The 21,505-nt window shown below is 48.8% G+C and overlaps 3 protein-coding genes across 3 annotated transcripts in view; 2 read left to right on the forward strand and 1 right to left on the reverse strand.

The window, feature by feature from the left end:
* Positions 1–1,441: 1,441 nt before the first annotated feature.
* SMIM33 (small integral membrane protein 33) lies at positions 1,442–3,682 on the reverse strand. The gene is made up of 2 exons (XM_055429650.2): positions 3,588–3,682; positions 1,442–2,242 (listed from the first exon to the last, which is right to left on the reverse strand). Exons 1-2 carry the CDS (start codon positions 3,594–3,596, stop codon positions 1,853–1,855), a joined length of 399 nt encoding a protein of 132 aa, XP_055285625.2. The 5' UTR covers positions 3,597–3,682; the 3' UTR covers positions 1,442–1,852.
* Positions 3,683–5,198: 1,516 nt separating this feature from the next.
* On the forward strand, positions 5,199–13,210 carry ECSCR (endothelial cell surface expressed chemotaxis and apoptosis regulator). The gene is made up of 10 exons (XM_055430822.2): positions 5,199–5,352; positions 8,877–8,927; positions 9,083–9,136; positions 9,708–9,836; positions 10,258–10,305; positions 10,954–11,067; positions 11,467–11,565; positions 11,785–11,821; positions 12,636–12,732; positions 12,881–13,210. The coding sequence occupies exons 1-10, from the start codon at positions 5,292–5,294 to the stop codon at positions 12,887–12,889; spliced, it is 699 nt and encodes a 232-aa protein (XP_055286797.2). The 5' UTR covers positions 5,199–5,291; the 3' UTR covers positions 12,890–13,210.
* A 7,947-nt stretch (positions 13,211–21,157) lies between these two features.
* Positions 21,158–21,505, forward strand: part of DNAJC18 (DnaJ heat shock protein family (Hsp40) member C18) — a 29,935-nt gene continuing 29,587 nt past the window's right edge. The window contains exon 1 of the mRNA XM_055430503.2: positions 21,158–21,281. Coding sequence (XP_055286478.1) covers positions 21,242–21,281 — 40 coding nt within the window. The 5' untranslated portion in view covers positions 21,158–21,241. The remainder of the gene's footprint in view (positions 21,282–21,505) is intronic.

A 21,505-nucleotide genomic window follows, 5' to 3' on the forward strand; every position in this document is an offset into this window, starting at 1 on the left:
AGGTTCAAGTCCTGACTCTACCACTTAGTACCTGGGTCCTGCTAGGGTCTTGATATCCCTGAATGTAAATGGGGATAACAGTGGCTCCTCCTCCTCCTATGGCTGTATGGGGAGTAAACATTATAATATCTGTAGGTCCACAGATGAGCCTGGAGCCCAGCACATAATGGGCCCACAAGAAGGAGCAACTATTAACATTATAGCTGCCTCTTACCAATCCCAGTGGAGGCCAGTCCTCTGCACACATTAGTCTCTGTTTCTCTTCATCTGTTATTTCTCAGAGTCCTTGATTGTGCTGGGGTACCTCCGAGGGCAGTCCCCAAGGTTGACTTGTTGCACTCAGGTGTTCCCCAGAGTAAAGCACCCAGAAGTCCCTCCACAAATGTCTGTCTGCATGTTCGTGACTGCACAAGTCAAGTGAAGTTCAAGGGTGTCCAAGGAAGGGAAGCCTTTCCAGAGAGCCACTGAGAGGCTCAGCTCTGCCTTCCCTGCCTCCTGCATCTTCCCAACCTCAATGTCCCTCCCTCTGCAGGAACCTCCACACCTTCCTTTCCCCAGACAACCTCCACAGAGCTCCTTTTCCTTTTCTATTTTCCTACCAGCTGGAAAGTTCTGGATCTGCAGTAAATTCTAGACTAGTTCCAACAGGCCAATGCACACAGAAAGTGGGAGTAATGGAAGCCCCCCAATTTCCCCTACCCCATCCTGGGAAATTGAGATAGAGTATTGCCCCAAGATGGTGGAGGTGATTCAAAAACAATTTGGGAATCTACAAGTGGGCTCCCTAGATGGCATCAGTGGTAAAGAACCTGCCTGCCAATGCAGGAGACATAACAAATGCAGGTTCGATCCCTGGGTCGGGAAGATATCCTGAAGGAGGACTTGGCAACCCACTCCAGTATTCTTGGCTGGAAAATCCCATGGACAGAGGAGCCTGGAGGGCTATAGTCCATTGGGTTGCAAAGAGTTGAACATGACTGAAGCGACTCAGCGCGCACACGTGCAAGTGGTGCTTAGGGCTTTTAGGGCCCTTGGCAGTTGGCAAGGGCGGAGACCTGACAGCCAAAGGGACATCGCTCAGTTAGTGAAGGGCAGTGGATCTGCCTTCCTTTCCCGAGTCCAAGAGAAGGCAGATCCCTAGGTTCTTTGACTTGGCTCTCTCTGGTTGCCCTCACAGGACCTGGGGGCTATGGGGACAGGGCCTCCACCAGGAACCTCTGACGTCCTTACACAAGGGTGGGGTGGATGGTGGAATCTTCCCAGTCGAACTCACTTTGATGCCAAAAGGGGATATAAGGAGTTGAGGAGTGAGTAGGAACTCAGAGGAGGAGGTTTAGGGGTCTGGTGCTTCCTGAAGAGGAGGGGGTAGGTTTGTTAGAGTGGCTTTGGGCACTGGGAACGCTCACAGCAGCGTGTTTTTGGGCAGGGCTCTCAAGTTGCTTCTATTATTTTGGTCCTCACAGGGCTTCTTCTACAAATACTCTGCTGAGAGGGCAGCTCCAGTGAGTCCAGGTGTGTCCTTCTGAAGCTCTGAGGCCCAAGCCCCGGTTTGCTTTTGCCCTACTTCTCTGTCCGGGCTTCCCAGGTGGCTCAGTGTGTAAAGAACCCCCTGCAATTCAGGAGACACAGGCAGACTCGAGTTCATTCCCCAGGTTGGGAAGATCCCCTGGTGGAGGGCTTGGCAACACGCTCCAGTATTCTTGCCTGAAGGATCCCATGGACAAAGGAGCCTAGTGGGTGATAGTCTATAGGGTCGCAAAGAGTCAGACACGACTGAAGCAACTTAGCATACACTACTCTGTCCAGTTTCTTGTTCTGACACAGCTGAGGCCAACTTTCCAAAGTCTCCCTCCTACAGAAACGTGACTTCATCGATGCTGAACCTGGGCCCATCTGGCACAGGGTGGGAGTCAGGGCCCGGAGGTTCCCGCTGGGCGTCTTCGTGACTGTCCTGATGGCCCAGCATGCGCCAGCGGATGAGGTAGATGCCGCCCTCTGGCTTTGGGGATGGTGGCTCTGTGGCGAGAGTGGCATGGCCTTTGTGCAGCCTTGGCCCAAAGTGGACCGCCAGCACAATGCAGACTGCCAGGAAGACAAAGACAGCGACGATGATGGTGAGCAGGGGCAGCCCGACCCCTGGACGAGGTTCCCAGGCCCCGCCCAGCACCTCCGGAAGCTGCTTCTGGGGCTCCTGCCCTGCTGAGCCATTGACAGCTGGAGAAAGCCACGGATGGTGGCCAGCCTGGGAGGGAAGCGGTAGACGGAGCGGGTGACATGGGCATGTACACACAGAGAAAGACCAAGAGAGAGAGAGATAGACACCCAAAGGGAACTGAGAGAGAGACAAACAGAGACAGAGAGACAGTAAAGACGTGGAGAAATAGAGATTGCAGAGACAGAAAACATAGAGACAAACACATGGCAAGGGAGATACAAGGAGAGTGAGATGAAGAGGTAGAAGTGAAGATAAACACAGAAAAACAAACAGGGCATGAAACAGAGATCAGGAGACAAAGTCATTCAGAAAGGGACAAAGAGAGGGGCTTTGCTACAGCCTAGCATATAAAGCTTATCCTTCTTCCCCCCACCAAGTCCCCTCCCACTGATCTCTCTTCCCAGGTCTCCAGCAAAATTCCTAAATACATCTAACGTCTTGGGTCAGGAGTCCCAGCACATTTTGGACTGCTCTCCCATGTCTTGGCCAGGGGTCAGTGAGCAACTGTTCCTTACAGTCCCGGGAAAAGGGGGTCATTGTGTCCAGCTTCTTAGGTTCCCACTACTCCCCACCTACATTTTAGGAAGAAGGCTGGTATTCCAGGGGAGGGAGAGAGGAAGAGGAGGCATGAACCCCAGAGGCTTGGGGGAGGTAAGAGCTATACCTCACCCCACAATATCCACTTCCAGATCAGGTTGTGGGGGGCGCTGTAGGGTATGGAACACTCACTGGGGATTCCTGGTTCAGTCCAAGATGGACTTAGAAACCCCCTGCCAGCCTCTATCTCTTTCAGGGTCCCAGCATTCTTCTGCCTAAAGCTAGGGGTCATGATCCCTACCTCTGTCTGTCTCTACCCTGCTAAGTATTGGGTGGTGATGGGGTTTACTATCAAGGTAGCAAATCTCCAAACCGTAGGCCCCAGAGCTGGCAAGGTTATCACAGGCTCAAAAAACTCTCCCCCTGGTCTTCCCTTCCCCAGCTGGACCATGAGGAGCAGCCTTTGGGGTGGAGACCCTGACCCTCCCCTAACTCTAAGCCTCAGCCTGGCCATCCCCATGGGTAGGCAACTGGGGTCCAGGGAGGGCTGGCCAGGACAAACCCACTCCCTTTAGTTCCTGAGTCACACTGTCCACCCCACCCATACCCAGCACCTGTCCTTTGGCATCTTTAAAGCGTAATACCTACTTCACCTCCCCTGCTTGAAAATCTTGCACTCTCTAGGGTCCAGACCACAGAGCTCCCAGGGTAGGGGGTGGGGAAGCAGTTCCAGATGTACAGGGGGAAAAGGGAAGCATAGGCTGGTGCAAGACTTGGACCCCTTGATTGGGGGAGTCTCACCAGTCTGGCAGAAGGGGGTGAGCTGAGAATCTACCTGATGCATTGTCCGGCTGTGCAAGGCTCTCTTGGGACTGGCGGCCAGCAGGGCAAAGGAGAGCCTGTTGCCTCAGCTGGGTCCCTACCCGGAGCTGCCACGTCTATGGGGCTTACAGGGCACACACCCTCTGCGTACACACCCTTACTGCTCTCTCCCACGCTTTCACTTCCTTGAACATCTGGACTACCCTGAGCCCAGCCCTCAACTCTAACAGTGCTTTGATCTTACTCCTAGGCACCTCCTTTCACGTCCCCTGCCACCTTCAGGAGCTTGAGTCTGCCTGCTCATCCCTCCTCCACCGGATCCCAAACACTTGCCCTAACCCCACCCCCGCCCCCCAGTTTGCCGGCTCTACATCCCAACTGATTCCCTGAAGTCATTATCCTTTGATTTTTTTTTTAAAGCAATTTCTCAAGCACACTGAAACGTGAAGACTATAATATACTAAGTCTCTCTGGTCCAGCCACCAGTTCTATTCATCTCAAAAGTCTGTCACATTTATTTCAAAGAATTTTAAGAACTAAAACATTACAAATAGAAGCTTCACTCCCTACCTCTCCCCTCCTTCTCACCCTAGGGATAATCATCTTGTTGAATTTGATATTTATGGTTCCCATGCAAGGCATTCTTCTCTCTTTGTGCTTTTTCTTCATTGGTTTTTAAAAGTATGAATTTTGTTAGGTCTGTTTGCATTTGTCTATAACTTCATTTGTGAATGTGTGTGCTTTAATGCTTCTGAGTTATAAGAAGTGCCCACTAATCTCGCCTCTCTCTGGAAACAGTTTATAAAGGATAATTTTGGTTCCCAACTAACTCCATAGGACCAGACATCCCTCAATCTGTTCCTCACTGTGCAGCCAGCACCCTTTATTCTAGTCTAGGGACCAGGAGACCCCCTAGGAACTCCTCTCACCCTGTGATCTGATCCCAGAAGATAAGCCTCCTGATTCCTTGTCTCTCAGCCCAGCTGCTACACATGCTGACATTTAGGGACCCCACTCAACCTCCAAGCTCACTTAAGCTGCTGGTCACTGGGTTTCTGACTTGACCTGCAGAGAGAGTGCAACTGGCTGGCTGGATGATAAGGACAGGGTGCTGCTGGAGCACAGGGAACACCTGACCCCAACATGAGGGGAGGGCTGAGGGAGGGATGCTTAGAACGTGGTCCTTTAGTTTTTCTATGCAGAATAACAAGAATGTTGTAATGCCTCCCTGAAAGATGCAAGGAGTCCCAGCTGGATCTGGAGCCCTGAGGAGGGAGAGGTGTGTAGAGAATTCAGTCTACAGAGGTGGGCGGCTGAACTTTAGGGCTCAGTGAGACAGAGTGATACTCCAAGGACACCTCCAGGTGGTGTGTGGAGGGACAGATGGACCCCTGCAGAGGGAAGAGAAGGGGTGCGGGGCCAGGTCGCCATCACTGGCTTTTGTGCCCAGGTCCTGGCGGAGACCACGTGGCCCTAGCCAAGGCCACGAGGAGCCTGGGCGCAGGCGCTGCTGTTTCGGCCTTACATCCTCAGCTGGGCTGCCTGACTGAGCAGGGCCCCTGGAGCCAGTCCCAATCTGTTTCCTTCTATTCTTTGACAGGAAGCTCCTGGAGAGCCGGCCCCCACCCCCTACCCCGCCCCAGCAGTCCCTCTCTCTTCTCCACTATGGACAGAGCTTCCACTCAGAGGCTGCCTGCCCTTCGCAGACCTAGCTGACATGGGGAGCATCAGAGAAACACAGCTGCGTTGGGCCATCCTGGGCTTCCTCCTGCTTCAAGGTAAGAGGCACCCACCACCGTCCTTCAGCAGTTCCTCTCCAGTGGCCAGCAGTTCTGGGCACCTGTCCCTCCTTTGAGACTCACACAGCACGCAGGCTCTCCATCCAGGGCTTCACTCTCCCGGAGGGAAATTCCAGAGCCTTGTTATGAAGGGGATCACTTGGCTGGGGAGCTGGTCATTCCCAGGCAGCAGTAAAATAGAGATATTCTTAGATGCTTTGGTGGGAAACTTTCCAGGGAGAACTGGGCTCCCCAGAGTGGCTAGCCCCCTGAAATGTGGGAAGTGACTGTCTTGGTATGAGGTTCAAGCTGGAAAGCTCCGTCCAGGCTGTCCTAGCACAAAATGGTCTGTACCTTGGGCTTCACAGGTGATCTTTTTTCTTCTTTCATATGAGGAATAACAACCTAGGATCTCCAATTATTGACTTTTCAGTCAAATCACAGCAATGAGGACTCAGGTTAGATACAAAGAACTATTTGCCCATGAAGTTGTACACATTTCATCTAGGGGGCCAGATGAAATCATCCCCCAAAGAAATGACTTGGGAACATCTCAGGGCTCTGGTAGCTTATGACTTGTGAGGTAGCTCATAAGGGGTCTTCTAATTAGGGAGCAGTTGCTGGGAATCATGAGAAATCCAGGAGATTCTGACTCACAGGGCAGAAACTTCCCTTTGGTCATCCCTTCCCCACCCCCACTCCACCCTCCACAAGCCCGCTGCTGAGGATTTAGGAGCGTGTGCTCAAAGCAGCAGAAGGAAGTTCCAGAGTATTTGGACGGGGAGGGGAGGGAGGATGGTTTTTTCTTGGTGGTGGGTGAGAGGCCCTGAGTACTCCAACAGTCTGTCTCCTGGAGAGGTCAGACATGTCTCTGAAAGCCCAAAGACTGAGTGTAAAACTCCGATCATCCTAATCCTATCCCCTCACCCCAACCCCTCCCAGGAGGACAGAGTCACTCACTTGACCCGAGGCTCGGGGACTAGGTGGTTGTAGAAACTGCAGAAATGGCAGAGGAGGAAATTAAAAAGTGAGACTCACGAGGGGACATTTTCACAAACCTAGGCTTCTCCCAGCTTCCCCACCTGCCATCCTGCCCCAGGCAAGCACCAGGGCTGGGAATGTCCTTCGTTTTTCTACCTGAACCAGGAGCACCTTTGAGTATCCTAACTGCTTCTCCCAGGATCTCAGAGCGGTCACTGTTGTCTTCTTTGTTGGACTGGAGAATCTTTCGAAGATATTCAGGCTCACAGAGAGACTCAACTATGGAGACACAGATTCAGGGCAGACTTGAAACTTAGAGGATTTAAGAGAAGGGGCAAAAATTAAAATGTCCAGAATTTCTTGAGCATGAGCTGTCAGGAACTGTGTTAAGTGCTTTGTGTGCATTTTCTTATCCTCACAACCACTGGTGGGCTACTAAAATCGCTTGCATTTTAAAGAAGAGAAAACTGAGGCCCAGGTCAGACAGTAAGTGACAGAATCAGGGCTTGAACCCAAGACCGTCAGTCTACAAAATCCATGGTTTTGACTACTTAACTATGCTGCTGAGGACCATAGTGTGGTGGTGGTGAAGACAGAGAGGAGAGAGCCTAGAAGGGAATGAAGCAGGTAGGGATAAGGGAGAGGACACAAGAAAATTAGAAATTCCTGTGGTCAGTGTTCTTCCAGTTTTGCGTGCCCAGTGGTCTGAGGCACCTCGGCCTGCAGGAACACAAGCTCCCCAGGTCCCTCCTCTCCTCAGCGAGGAATCCACTGTTGACACAGTGTTCCGGTTGGGGGAGGGGAGACAGGAGACAAAGAGCGAGCAGGCCACTGCTAGTTGGAGCCTGTGACTTTGAAACTCCTTCTAACTAGTTTTGCTTCTAGAAAAGTGCAAGAAGGCAGTAAACTGTGCCTCCCCACTAAAAACCAAAGTTATAACCTTGTAGAACTAAGATGGTACCTTAGATATGCTTGATCAATAACTGATAGATTGATCTATCTGATACATGTCTATCAATTACTGATAGACATGCCTCAGATTGAAAGTGTTCACCCAGGATCAGCTGGGAAGAATTCTCTCTAGGCTGGGGCACCCAGAAGCTTTAGCTCCCCGCTTGACACCCCTACCCAAGGAGGGAATTGGGCTATGAGAGATGGTGACCTGGAAAAACATGGCCCAGGCTTTGGGCAAGCTTGGGCTTGGAAACAATTAATTCCTCTCCATCTGAGTGACAGCCTCACGGAGAAAGGCAGTGGTTAAAGAAAATAAACAGACCAGCAGGCTGCCCCAGGCTGGGCGGGCCCCTGGCCCTTAGCCGCCTCTGTTCACCCGGGCCCCGGGGGCTTCCAGGCCTGGTGCTTCCCTGTTGACGAGGGGCTGAGGGAGCAGGAGGCTGGGCCAGGGGCTGCAGTCCCTGCCCAGCCAGTGGAGGACGGGAACCCAGCTGGGCGGCTCCACTTCCCCACGATGTTTTCCTTTCACATTGTTCACAGGTTTCAGGCATGATTTCATTGTGGAAAATGAGCAAACACAACCTGACCTCTCAGGTCCGGCACACACAGGGGACACATGTATGGGCGCAGCAGCACACACGACCTCTGCGTGGAGGCCCACAGGCACACGCGTGAGCACACAAAAGGGAACGAGGGCGTGTGGCTGCAGCCTCCTGATGGTTGCCTCCTCCCTGGGCTTGGCTAATAGTGACCATTTCCCAAGTAGTCTCTACCTGTTAGAGTACCCTGGTTGCTCCTTCTAGAATTTCCCTGCCTCCAGTATGTACCTCAGAACTTGCTTCCTGTGTAGGCCCTCGCCTCTAGCTGGAGGGACAGAGAGACAGCCCAGACACCAAGCCCAGCCCCTAACTTCATCTTATTCACCACATCTGTCATCCCCTTCCCTTGGGGCAAGGCCAGGATGGCAGCATTCACAGCGGAGGAATGTGGCGAGAGCTGCAGTGAGAGGCCTGAGTGGGTCTTTGTCTAGACGTGTCCCGTCACTGGCCCTCTGTCCTCAGACGTATTGCTAATTTGAAACAACCTTCCCCTGTCCTCGTGTCAGGTTTGTATGTAGCCCATGTGGGGTTGAAGAGACCGGAAAGGGACACTGAACCATGAAGCGGTGGTGACAGTGTGACTGAGTCACAGAGGAAGCCAGTGCCATAGCTGGAGTCACATCCTCTAGCCCTCTGCCAGGGTGTCTGCCTTCTCGCGCAGGGGGCTGGAAGCCAGAAGGCCTGGGTTCTCCAGGGTGCGCACTGGGCAGAAAGCTCACCAAGCTAGTCTGTATGCTCTCCTTTCTCTTGCGGGCTGCAGCTTCCAGCTCACAGGGCCTACTCCGTCATTCGGGTCTGGGTGCTAAGGAAGGAAGAGCGCAGGCCCGTTTTGCAGTAATCTCTCACATGCCTTGAGAGTAGAGAGAGATGCGTGATTGGGTGGTGGGTGGGGTAGGGAGAAAAGTCTAGAAAACACCAGCTTAGTGAAGAAGAGAGGGAGACAGAGCAGTCAGAGGCAGTGGACCCTCAGTCTCAGATGATCTGTTTCAGGAGCCTTCAGCAGTCGAAGTTCAACCACACAGCCAGCTTTTCCTGAAACAAGTGAGTGTGGCTGCTGAGTGGCCAAGCCCTGCCCCTTGCCCTCTCCCCAGCCCTTTAAACCTGCTTGGAGCCCAAGGGTTCTTGGGTGGGCTAGGGAGCGTGGTGGCATCACCAAACCTGTCCAGCCTCCAACTGCCCTCTGCCTATATTTGCAGGTCCTTCCACAGAGGCCAACAGCTTAAGCCCTCTGTCTGGCACCTGGACCACAGGTACCCCGCTGCTTAGGTTATAGATGCCATCCAGAGAGGGTCCAACAATGAGGCAGACACGGAGTCTGCTCTAAAGGACAATACAGAGTGGTAGGGGACCAGACAAGTAAATAGGACCTCACATTGACAGTTAGGAGGCGGGGAAGGGCTGTGATGGGCATAAGTCAAAGGTGCTATGGGAACCCAGGCAACATCAACCACTTCAGATGTAGGGCCAGACATCCCAGATTGAGTGGTCTCTGAAGCTGAGGCCCCAAAAGGAGTCAGTCAGATGGAGGTTGTGGGTTGGAGGGCGGTAGGGCATACCGCAGGCAAAGGGCACTGCGAAGGTAAAGGCCCAGAGGAACTGAAGGCCGGTTTGGGACTAAACAGCCTCCCTGGTCACATGCTGGCTGAGGCCCTAAGCAGGTCACTGCTGCTGCTGCTGCTGCTAAGTTGCTTCAGTCGTATCCAACTCTGTGCGATCCCATAGATAGCAGCCCACCAGGCTCCTCCATCCCTGAGATTTTCCAGGCAAGAATACTGGAGTGGGTTGCCATTTCCTTCTCCACACACGCTTCCTAATCTGCAGCCACATCAGAGACGCCCTCACAGTTCTCCACGGAAGCTGTGACTCTGAGTTCAAGCACTGTGGCCAGTCACTTGCCGTCCTCTCCGGGACTGACTTGGTCCCAGTCACAGAAACACACGTCAGGACTCAGTGAGTACCCAGGGCCGGGGGTGGAAAAATATTGGGTCATGTCTGACTGGGTTCCTTCTTCCTCGTTCAGGAGGCCCAGGGTCCTGCCCCACAGTGAGGGTTCACACCAGGATCCACACCAGTGGTACCCTGCTTTGGGAGACAACTAGAGCGGCCTGGGGGTGAGGGTCGGGGGAATGGAGCTAGAATGGGTCACCGTGAAGGTAAAAGGAGCCTGGACTCAGAATTTATAAAGACATAGATGGGATAAGTGCGGGGGGGGGGGAGTAAGAAAATGCAAAATGATGGAAGGGAAGGGAATGCATAAAAGGTTGGGAAAGGGCTACACGCTTCTCAGGGCAGGTTGGCCTTCACCCAGCAGTATGGGAGAAAACCAGCGGTGGGTGGGTACCTTCCATCTGGGCCCTGTTTTATGGTGCAGGCACTGATGTTCCAAGCAGTGGCAGGAACAGCAACAGCATGAGCGGAGGTATGTCCTGTCTGTGCTCACAGAGCAGAGCGCCCTGACCCTTTCTCTTGTCCCAGCCCTCTGCTCTTTGACTTTTTTTTTATACTTCCTACCTTATTTGGTGGGGCAGGGGGTGGGTGAGGATAAAGAAGTGGAATTGTGGAATTGCAATCAGGCCTGCAGTAAATGTGTTGAAGCTGGGCAGAGATGGGCAACCATACTGCATTATAAGAGCATCAGAAACTTGTGTCCATTAACTGGCAGCCTGGTTTGTTAGGTCAGTGCCTGGGGACAAACATCCAGTGCCCTTCCTTCCTCCCAGTTCAACATTTGGTAAAACATAGATGGCTCCCCATGTTTTGTTTTAGGAGCCCAGTCTGGCTCCCTATCTCTGCAGCCCTCCTCTGGGCCCCACGGGTGTGGTGGGAAGAGCATAATGAGGGGAAGCATCCTGAACTTTCTGAAGTCCTCTGGAACTAGGAACATGAGCAACCATCAGTGCTCTTCCCGTGATCCCATGTCTCCCAGTTCTGAAGGGTGGGAGGGTGTCTTTTGTGGGAGTTCTCTCCTCAGTCCTCTTCTTGGGGGAAGTGGGAGGGGACTGGCTTTCTCATGTAGGCTGAGTCAGTCCCTCCACTGATACCCCCATCCCTCCCTACTCCTTTCTAGACACCTCTCACAATGTTACTTCCACATCACCCAACATGAGTTTTAGGACGACAGCAGATTCCACTGTCCCACCCAGCCCCACGTCGGAGACGGTGCTCACTGTGGCTGCATTTGGTGAGAGGGAGAAGATGGGGAGTGGCAGGTGGGAGGCTCATGCCTGAACTGACTTGAACTCTGGGTCTGGGAACACAAGTTCAAATCTTGCCCATTTGTTTCAGGAGGGTTGACTGATGAGGAAGATGCTGGTGGGGAAGGAGCCTCCACTGGCCCTCCACTCAGCTCTTTTGGACTCTGCTGGACTCCATGTTCTTAAGAGAGGATGGGGTGGGCTGTGGAGGTCACTTTGGCCAGGGATAAAGGCTGAGAGCGCATTCATTTGGGAGTGAAGGGGAATTCACTTTGCTCCCAGAACCCGCATAAACAGCACTCAGCTGGGAAGGGAATTTGGACTCCTGTTGCCCTCTTTTGTCCCTTCCTCTGCCTTTCCCTCACCCCATTCTTTTCCCTGTTCAGGTGTTATCAGCTTCATTGCCATCCTAGTGGTTGTGGTGATTGTCCTGGTCAGTGTCGTCAGTCTAAGGTTTAAGTGTCAGAAGAACAAGGAGTCTGAAGGTACCTGCCCTGACTCTCAGGGCCCTCTTTGCCTCTCTTTGATGAGGGACCCACAGCCAGTCTCTAGGCCTGACACCCAGCCCGAAATTGAGGGAAGGAACAGCATGCAGGGGAAATGAGAAATGGGGGGCAGGGTCCACTTAGGTGGGCTTTGAAGGGCCAATTGGGCTTCTGAGTTACAGCCTGTGGCCTCCAACCTGTGCCTTTGGGTTTTTACAGATCCCCAGAAACCTGGGAGTTCAGGGCTCTCTGAAAGGTAAGACCATTAGAAGTGCAAGGAAAGAATCATCTGCTGACCTCTTACTCCTCCACTCCAAGAGAGAACCAATGCTTCCTGCTTTTTACACACACACAAAAACACACACACACACACACACACAAACACACACACACACAAACACAGAGTCCTGACAGCCTCACTGAGGCCAGGGCTGGGGGTGGACAGGATAGGGGTGGAACTGAAAGGAAACAGTCAAGTGAGAGGAGATGGACTTTACACCCAAGGAATCCTTTACCCCAAGGCTAAGTCTTTATTAACCTCTTCATGAAAAGCGAAGGAACTCAGATTCTAATATACTCCTTAAACAGAGGGTATGTATTTAAGGAGCCACTTTCTGAATACCTTGTATGTGTCAAGCACTGTCTTAGGTATTTTGTAATATTATCTCAAGTCCTTAGAAATATTTCTGCATTTTACACATTAAAAAAAACAAGACTTAGGAGAAGTTGTGGCGCTAGAGGTGAAGAACCCGCCTACCAATGCAGGAGACATGAGAGAAGTGGGTTTGATCCCTGAGTCGGGAAGATCCCCTGGAGGAGGAAATGGCAACCCACTCCAGCATTTTTGCCTGGAGAATCCCATGGATTTAATCCCATTAAATCTCTAAGATTAAAACTAAGATTTAAACTTTGGGCTTCAAAGCACATACTCATTTGATGACAGTCTACCACCAAACTAAAGGCTTCTCAAAACAAAGATCTAAGTTTCAACACCCCCCCTCAACAATTCCTTGACCCCCAATGCCCTGCGGCTCCTTCTCTCTAAAACCCATGTTCCCTTCCTTCCCCAGTGGTTCCACAGCCAATGGAGAGAAAGAGAGCATCACTCTTATCTCGATGAAGAACATCAACATGAATAACAGCAAAGGATGCCCCTCAGCAGAGAAGGTGCATTTTTTTCCTGGTTCCTTCCTTCTCCTTTCAGGCTCTATTTCCTGAACCAGAAAGGAGATATTCTCAAAGGCCCAGACTCTTCTTTCTCTACCCAACCATGGCTAATAACTTCACCCATCCTCATTCTGTATTTATTTTGCAGGTTCTTTAAAAGCAACCTTGGGTCCCAATGGATCTGATGATGATGCAACTGCCCTGTGATTGTAAGGAAGAAGGTGATGGCATCGGTAGAGGCAATGAACCAGATATAAATTATTGTTTCCCATTTACTCCCAGATTGAAAGGAGATCTGAGAGGGAGCTGCCGGTATGAGAGAAGCTTTCCCATGTGGACAGTCAGCCTAGAAACACAGCCTGCTCCTCCCTGCCATTTCAGAGTCACAGGAAGGAGGAGTCTACAGAACCAGAGCAAGGAAAATGACAAAGTGAACTGATCCTTTTTCCTTGGCATTAAAGTTATTTTCTGACCTGCAGTCTAATTTCTTTTAAGGTCTATGCTCCCATGAGTATTTCTTAGTGTTGAAGCAGTTCTGGGGCCTCCTTTTGGAGGTAAGGCACGTGCACAAGTTTCTACCCCTGTGGGGAGCTCTCTGAGAAACTTGGGAAGTGGAAAAAATGTTTTATTAGGTCTGCCTTGTTTTACTTTATTTATTAAGTAGTGATGAGGACTAACCACTCCAATAGAAGGGAGAGAAAAGGAGCTATAAACAGTGACCAATTGTCAGCAGTTTGTCTGCAGAGTGAGAACACGAGAGGTACAATGCATTTTGATTCAGACACTCTGGTGACAAGAGCTGAATAATATAAAGGCGAATGTCCTCTGCCTGCCCCAGGTAGACGTGATTCACTTTCATCCTACCGGTGGGAATAGCACTGGGAAGGATAGACCTACGACTTCATAAACCTAAATCTACCCCCTTTGCCCCACACAGCTATGATTTCTGTGTCTGAGAAACAGAATGAAGGTTCACAAACACGGTAGAGTCATTTAAAGAGAATGAGAAAAAGAAAGTCATCTGCATTTTTAGTAATCTCTACCATGACACTGGTTTGGAAGTGAATCTTGGTTGGGGAAAGTCAATGGAAGAGTCATCTGGGTATGTCTGCATGGAGCACCATAAGCATCTGGTTGATGGCAGTTTAGAACACAAGAAAATACAAATCAGCCATTCTGAAGCAACCATATGCTATTTTCTTCTGGATTTAGACTCTATGAAGTAACAGGAGAGAGAAAGCTTAGAACAGAAAGTTTCACTCTACTTGTCTCGATGAAACTATTAAAGTGGTCTGAAGAAATGGACTGGATTGTAAAATCCTCTAGGGCAGGGCCTGTAACCTGCTCATGTCTGTAGCATCTATGTGGTACACCATGCCCAGTACATCAGAGGTCATGAAAACTGGCTTGTGAGTGCAGAGAACCTAGTCAAAAGACTGGGCTCTGCCGCAGACTTGCACTTGATTTGGGTGAAACCATCCTCATCTCTGAACCTATTTTCTTACTTTTAAAATGAGATGGGTAGACTACTTGGTCTTCCCTATCTTTTTTAGTTCTTATATTCTACATTTGGTAAACTCAAGATGTAAGAGAAAATGAACACAATATTTTGAGCAGAGATCATTCTGGGTGGGAGCCAGAGACAAGCATTGGGTGACTCTGGGACTTAGATCTCCTATGTGTTAGTGTGCATCAATGCAGAAGAATGATCCTGGCCTAGCCCTGCCTATCTCACAGGCTGCTTGGTAGGTAAAATGGAATAGTACATGTGAAGACACTTGGAAAGTAAAAGGGCTAGCTGGCAACTGCAGCAGATAATGTGGAGTACCACTACCCAGGTCCTACTTCAGGATCAAGACCTTTCACCTTAAACTGCTGGGAGTGTTGGCTGCTGAGGGCTATAGCTGACTTATAACCAGTCGCTGGGGGTGGAGGCAGTGGTGAAGACCTGGACTCCTTATATCAATCTCTCCCTCTGCTTAATTCTGCTTCCCTTATAAAACACAACTTAATGTTAGGAACACTCACCAATAAACCTTCAGCATGCAAATCTCAGAGACTCTATTTCCTGGATTACCCAACATGTGACAGCAATTCTATAGCATTTAAAAAATAATTGATATATTTTATTTAAGCCACAATGCAAAAAACACATGACTTCCTAGCCAGTTCCAGTACAAAAATCCATTCACTGGGATAGAACTCTCCAGGTGACCTAACAATGTCTAGAAGTACTAGATTCTTTTTGAATTGTTATTGTTACTCTGACTGTGAGGGGGACTTAGTTCAGTTCCTTATCATGCTGGACCAGTTAGGTTAAGGACATGCTTTCATTCTAGGTAACTCAGTTGACATTTGCATTTTAAAGCCACAAACTTCCCCCCCAACCCCGATTCTGGACAATGTTATGCAAATATGAGCTGTTAGTCTTAAGGAATTTATATGTGGGAGAGATGGGGTGAACTGGTATCAAGAGACTGAAAGCTTTTACCCTGCAATTGACATTGAAATACCACATTAGCCAAGTTGACTTTCCTGTTGTCAAATAAATACCCTTTGGGAAGAGGTTAAGGATGAATTCACTTCATGCTGAATTCTGCTCTCTAGCAAGCTATATTAGAGGGGTTTCTGCTGGAGAATGCTACTATTTATGTAACACAGGACCCCACCTCTGACAGGAAATCCAAGTATAGCCTTTCCCTGCAGCTTCCCTGAGCCCATATTTCTTCCTTGATGTCTAGACAACAGGATGGTGGTCATTTACTGGACGGCTTCCTCCCTATTCTAACATAGGACTCCAAGACTCCAAAGCAGGAACAGGTGGTAGGGGTGGGCTGGTTGCTGTGTGTCCTTCCCTTGCTTCTCCCTGCACCCAATGGGAGGTCAACTGACAAGTCATCTCAGGAGCACAGGTTCCATCAAACAGAGGGATGATTTATTTGGTATCTTTCTTCCAGGGCTGGATGGAGCAGCACCTCAATCATATAGGGCACACAGCAAACCTCAGTATCACCAGCAAAAATTCACTAGAGCTCAACAAATTTTTCTAAAAGTAGAGAAACTGATAGAAAAGTTGAGGCCGATTCTAGGTGAAGTGGTTTACCAGATGAAGAGTTACTACAGGCCTCCCAGCCTAGGTCTCGAACACAAATTCCCAAAGCCAGGCTGCTGCTGCTGCTAAGTCACTTCTGTTGTGTCTGACTCTGTGTGACCCCATAGACGACAGCCCACCAGGCTCCCCCGTCCCTGGGATTCTCCAGGCAAGAACACTAGTACTACTCAATTCTATTGAATTTCCTAGGAAACATTGTATGGCCCTGCTCAGCAGTTTCTCCCTTGATTTGTGGATGTCCTTTCTCATCTCTGAACTTCTTTCTGCACCTTCCTCCCTTTCTTTGAGAACTGCCAAGTTCTTGTCCCTTGTATCCTTCTCAGGTGCTGTCACTCTTCCTGCTGATTACTTTCCCCAGCACCTCCATCCTGAGCCCTTTAAGCCCACAGTTTCCTCTTTTACCAAACAGAGATTGAATTTGACAGTGGGAATTATTTTTGTTGTGTGGTTGGCGTGCTTAAGCAAAAACTGGCACATAAGTGTTCTAAATGTTGAGGATTTGGAGTTCTAAGTTAGTCCTGGTGATACAGTCACAGAAAAATTCACCCAGAAGTGTTAATTGAGGTATAAATGAGCTGAAGGATATATTTGCATGGTAATATCTGAGAAAGTTGCAATGCTAAACCATTTTTTACTGATCTAGAAGTCACTGAGCCATCTAGAAGTGGAAGAAGTGAGGTTTCAGAGGATAATGGGAAAGGTCATTGAGGTACCAGACATTTCCAAGAGGCCTCAGCTTCCCAAATCTTGTCCAGCATTCTTGAACCTGGACACTACTCCTAGTTCAGTTCAGTTCAACTCAGTCACTCAGTCGTGTCCGACTTTTTTTGACCCCATGGACTGCAGCACACCAGGTCTCCCTATCCATCACCAACTCCCGGAGCTTACTGAAACTCATGTCCATCAAATCAGTGATGCCATCCAACCATCTCATCCTCTGTCTTCCCCTTCTCTTCATGCCTTCAATCTTTCCCAGCATCTGGGTCTTTTCCAGTAAGTCAGTTCTTCACATCAGGCGGTCAAAGTATTGGAGCTTCAGCTTCAGCATCAATCCTTCCAATGAATATTCAGGACTGATTTCCTTTAGGATTGATTGGTTTGATCTCCTTGTAGTTCAAGGGACTCTCAAGAGCCTTCTCCAACACCACAGTTCAAAAGCATTAATTCAGTACTCAGCTTTCTTTATAGCCCAACTCTCACATCCATACATGACTTATGGAAAAACCATAGCTTTGACTAGACAAACCTTTGTTGGCAAAGTAATGTCTCTGCTTTTTAATATGCTGTCTAGGTTGGTCATAGCTTTTCTTCCAAGGAGCAAGCATCTTTTAATTTCATGGCTGCAGTCACCATCTACAGTGATTTTGGAGCCCCCCAAAATAAAGTCTCTCATTGTTTCCCCATCTATTTGCCATGAAGTGATGGGACCAGATGCCATGATCTCAGTTTTCTGAATGTTGAGCTTTAAGCCAACTTTTTCACTCTCCTCTTTCACTTTCATCAAAAAGCTCTTTGTTTCTTCTTTGCTTTCTGCCATAAGGGTGGTGTCATCTGTGTATCTGAGGTTAATGATATTCCTCCCAGCTATCTTGATTCCAGCTTGTGTTTCATCCAGCCCAGGATTTCACATGCTGTACTCTGCATATAAGTGAAATAAGCAGGGTGACAATATACAGCCTTGACATACTCCTTTCCCGATTTGGAACCAGTCTGTTGTTCCGTGTTCAGTTCAAACTGTTGCTTCCTGACCTGCATACAGGTTTCTCAAGAGGCAGGTCAGGTGGTCTGGTATTCCCATCTCTTGCAGAATTTTCCACAGTTTGTTGTGATCCACACAGTCAAAGGCTTTGGCACAGTCAATAAAGCAGATGTTTTTCTGGAACTCTCTTGCTTTCTCAATGATATAATGGATGTTGGCAATTTGATCTCTGGTTGCTCTGCCTTATCTAAAACCAGCTTGAACATCTGGAAGTTCATGGTTCACTTACTGTTGAAGCCTGACTTGGAGAATTTTGAGCATTACTTTACTAGAGTGTGAGATGAGTGCAATTGTGCACTCATTGAGCATCCTTTGGCATTGCCTTTCTTTGGGATTGGAATAAAAACTGACCTTTTCCAGTCCTGTGGCCACTGCTGAGTTTTCCAAATTTGCTGCCATATTGAGTGCAGCACTTTCACAGCATCATCTTTTAGGATTTGAAATAGCTCAACTGGAATTCCATCACCTCCACTAGCTTTGTTCATAGTGATGCTTCCTAAGGCCCACTTGACTTCACATTCCAGGATGTCTGACTCTAGGTGAGTCATCACACCATCGTGGTTATCTGGGTCATGAAGATCTTTTTGTATAGTTCTTCTGTGTATTCTTGCCACCTCTTCTTAATATTCCCTGCTTCCGTTAGGTCCATACCATTTCTGTCCTTTATCGAGCCCATCTTTGCATGAAATGTTCCCTTGGTATCTCTAATTTTCTTGAAGAGATCTCTAGTGTTTTCCATTCTATTATTTTTCTCTATTTCTTTGCATTGATCATTGAGGAAGGCTTTCTTATCTCTCCTTGATATTCTTTGGAACTCTGCATTAAAATGAGTGTATCTTTCCTTTTCTCCTTTACCTTTAGTTTCTCTTCTTTTCTCAGCTATTTGTAAGACCTCCTCAGACAACCATTTTGGCTTTCTGCATTTCTTCTTGGGGCTGGTCTTGATCACTGCCTCTTGTACAATGTCACAAACCTCCATCTATAGTTCTTCAGGCACTCTGTCAGATCTAATCCCTTGAATCTATTTGTTACTTCCACTGTATAATCATAAGGGATTTAACTTAGGTCATACCTGAATGGTATAGTGGTTTTCCCTTCTTTCTTCAATTTAAGTCTGAATTTGGCAATAAGGAGTTCATGATCTGAGCCACAGTCAGCACCCAGTCTTGTTTTTGCTGACTGTATAGAGCTTCTCCATCTTTGGCTGCAAAGAATATAATCAATTTGATTTCAGTATTGACCATCTAGTGATGTCCATGTGTAGAGTCTTCTCTTGTGTGATTAGAAGAGGGTGTTTGCTATGACCAGTGCGTTCTCTTGGCAAAACTCTGTTAAGTCTTTGACCTGCTTCATTTTGTACTCCAAGGTCAAATTTTCCTGTTACTCCAGGTATCTCTTGACTTCCTACTTTTGCATTCCAGTCCCCTATAGTGAAAAGGACATCTTTTTTGGGTGTTAGCTCTAGAAGGTCTTGTAGGTCTTCATAGAACCGTTTAACTTTAGCTTCTTCAGCATTACTGATCGGGGCATAGACTTGGATTACTGTGATATTGAATGGTTTGCTTTGGAAATGAACAGAGATCATTGTGTCATTTTTGAGATTGCACCCAAGTACTGCATTTTGGACTCTTGTTGACTATGAAGGCTACTCCATTTCTTCTAAGGGATTCTTGCCCACAGTAGTAGATATAATGGTCATCTGAGTTAAATTCACCCAATCCATTCTAGTTCATTGATTCCTAAAATGTTGATGTTCACTCTTGCCATCTCCTGTTTGACCACTTCCAATTTGCCTTGATTCATGGACCTAACATTCCAGGTTCCTATGCAATATTGCTCTTTGGAGCATCGGACTTTATTTCCATCACCAGTCATATCCACACCTTGGTGTTGTTTTTGCTTTGGCTCCGTCTCTTCATTCTTTCTGGAGTTATTTCTCCACTGATCTCCAGTAGCATATTGGGCACCTACCAACATGGGGAGTTCATCTTTCAGTGTCCTATCTTTTTGCCTTTTCATATTGTTTATGGTGTTCTCAAGGCAAGAATACTGAAATGGTTTGCCATTCCATTCTCCAGCGGACCATGTTTTGTCAGAACTCTCCACCATGACCCGTCCGTCTTGGGTGGCCCTACACGGCATGGCTCATAGTTTCATTGAGTTAGACAAGGCTGTGGTCAATGTGATCAGTTTGGTTAGTAGTCTGTGTGACCCTACTCCTAAGTAGCCCCATAATTCATAGCACCTCTTCTCAATCCAATTTCTCCCATATAATGCTCTAGCATCCCCATTCTCAACCAGATACCTCTGACTTCATGGTATTCTGACATCTTTGACTCTAGTTCAGTGGCCCTGGACTTCAAGACATATTCCACCTTTCCCTGTCCATCTTCTAAAGTAGTCTGTCTAGCCTCCCTAAACCAAATAAACTTCCTTTGACTACCTAAAGGAGTCCCTGATCAGACCCCTTGTCTGAAGAGCACAAGTGGCTTCTTCAGGACCCAGCCTTCCCTGTACACACTGATGCCATGTATCCCAGGGCAGGGAAGAGATGGAACTGCTTCCAACTGAAGGCATTTACCCTTTCAGTTTGTGTCTAGGGCTGTGCATCTCCCCACTCCACCCCAACTACCTAAGCAGTTACTGTTTGATATCATAATTGACATAACTTATTTGGTCTTTATAAGATCTCAGTGAATTCCAGGTGATTTTTTGTTTGGGGATGTACATGATCATGTTTCACTTCTGCAGACCTGATTTTTGGCCATCCCAACTCATCTGCAGGGATGAGTCAGTAAGGACACTTAAGAATCACTTTTATTCTTCGCTAGGCTCCATGCAGACCTGAATGGGGAAATTCAGGGATAATTCTTCATTTCCTTTTCACTCATCTCCTAGGGCCTGGTCCTTTGGAAAAGGGGATGGGCCCAGTAAACAAATGGGGTGGAGGAGAGAAGTCTCTGAGGGGCCCTGGAGACTTCAGGGATGGATGTCTGATGGAGACTTCAGCCTTTTTCTTCTTTCTCTACCCCTGACTTTTACTGGACACTCTAATGAAACTATGCCAGAGACGCTCCCTTCTAACCACATAAAACTCTCACCTTTTTATTCCCTTGATTCTTCCCAGAGTTGGGTTCAACATCACCAAAACTTGTCCTGGACCAAACAGGCATTTTTACACAGTGTAGGGGTCAGTGTATATTTTAAAAGGACATCCCTGAGGCTAAAAATAGTCACAATGGCACCCTCTAGCCCATAGTTTGCAATGTCTTTCCCAGTGGATCTCATCGCGTCTCCTTGAACTTCCTAGCTGTTATGAGGCGTGGAAGCCACTATCCCCACACTACAGATGAGGAAAAGCTCTGTCCGCAGTTGTCACACAAGCAGCTATGAGCCGCTAGCCGGAAAGCAGTCAACTGGCAGCAACAATCATCCACAGGCCTTTCAAGGGTCGCGCCCCTTTACACCACTGCAGCTGCGACCCCTGGCGCAATGCAGCCCGGGGATTGTAGTCCAGTGAGTCGCACTTCCTATGGATTGGACTACAATGACCAGCATGCCTCGCGCTTTTTTGCCCCCCTTCTCTTTTAGCCTCGGGCGCGGGGGAGGCTCGGCAGACCTGCTGACTGGGAACCGATATGGCAGCGACTTTGGGCAGCGGGGAGCGCTGGACGGAAGGTACCAGGTCCTGGCCGGAGGGTGGGACAGGGCAGGGTCTCGGAGAAATAGGGATGGGACTCCTGATGGCACCTGAAAGGGCTGAGATCCTGGGCCTAAGATAAAAGAGGCCTATAAGAAGATGCTGGGCCTGAGTGGGGTTCCTGGTGAGGTAGGAGACTGTCCAGGACAGGGGACCGGGATATGGAATCCAGGAGCGTTGGCTCAAGCTGAGTACCCGGCTT

The sequence above is a fragment of the Moschus berezovskii genome, chromosome 8 (genome assembly GCF_049115385.1).
Source record: "Moschus berezovskii isolate FMDL1 chromosome 8, NW_MosBer_1.0, whole genome shotgun sequence".
Classification (NCBI taxonomy): Eukaryota; Metazoa; Chordata; class Mammalia; order Artiodactyla; family Moschidae; genus Moschus; species Moschus berezovskii.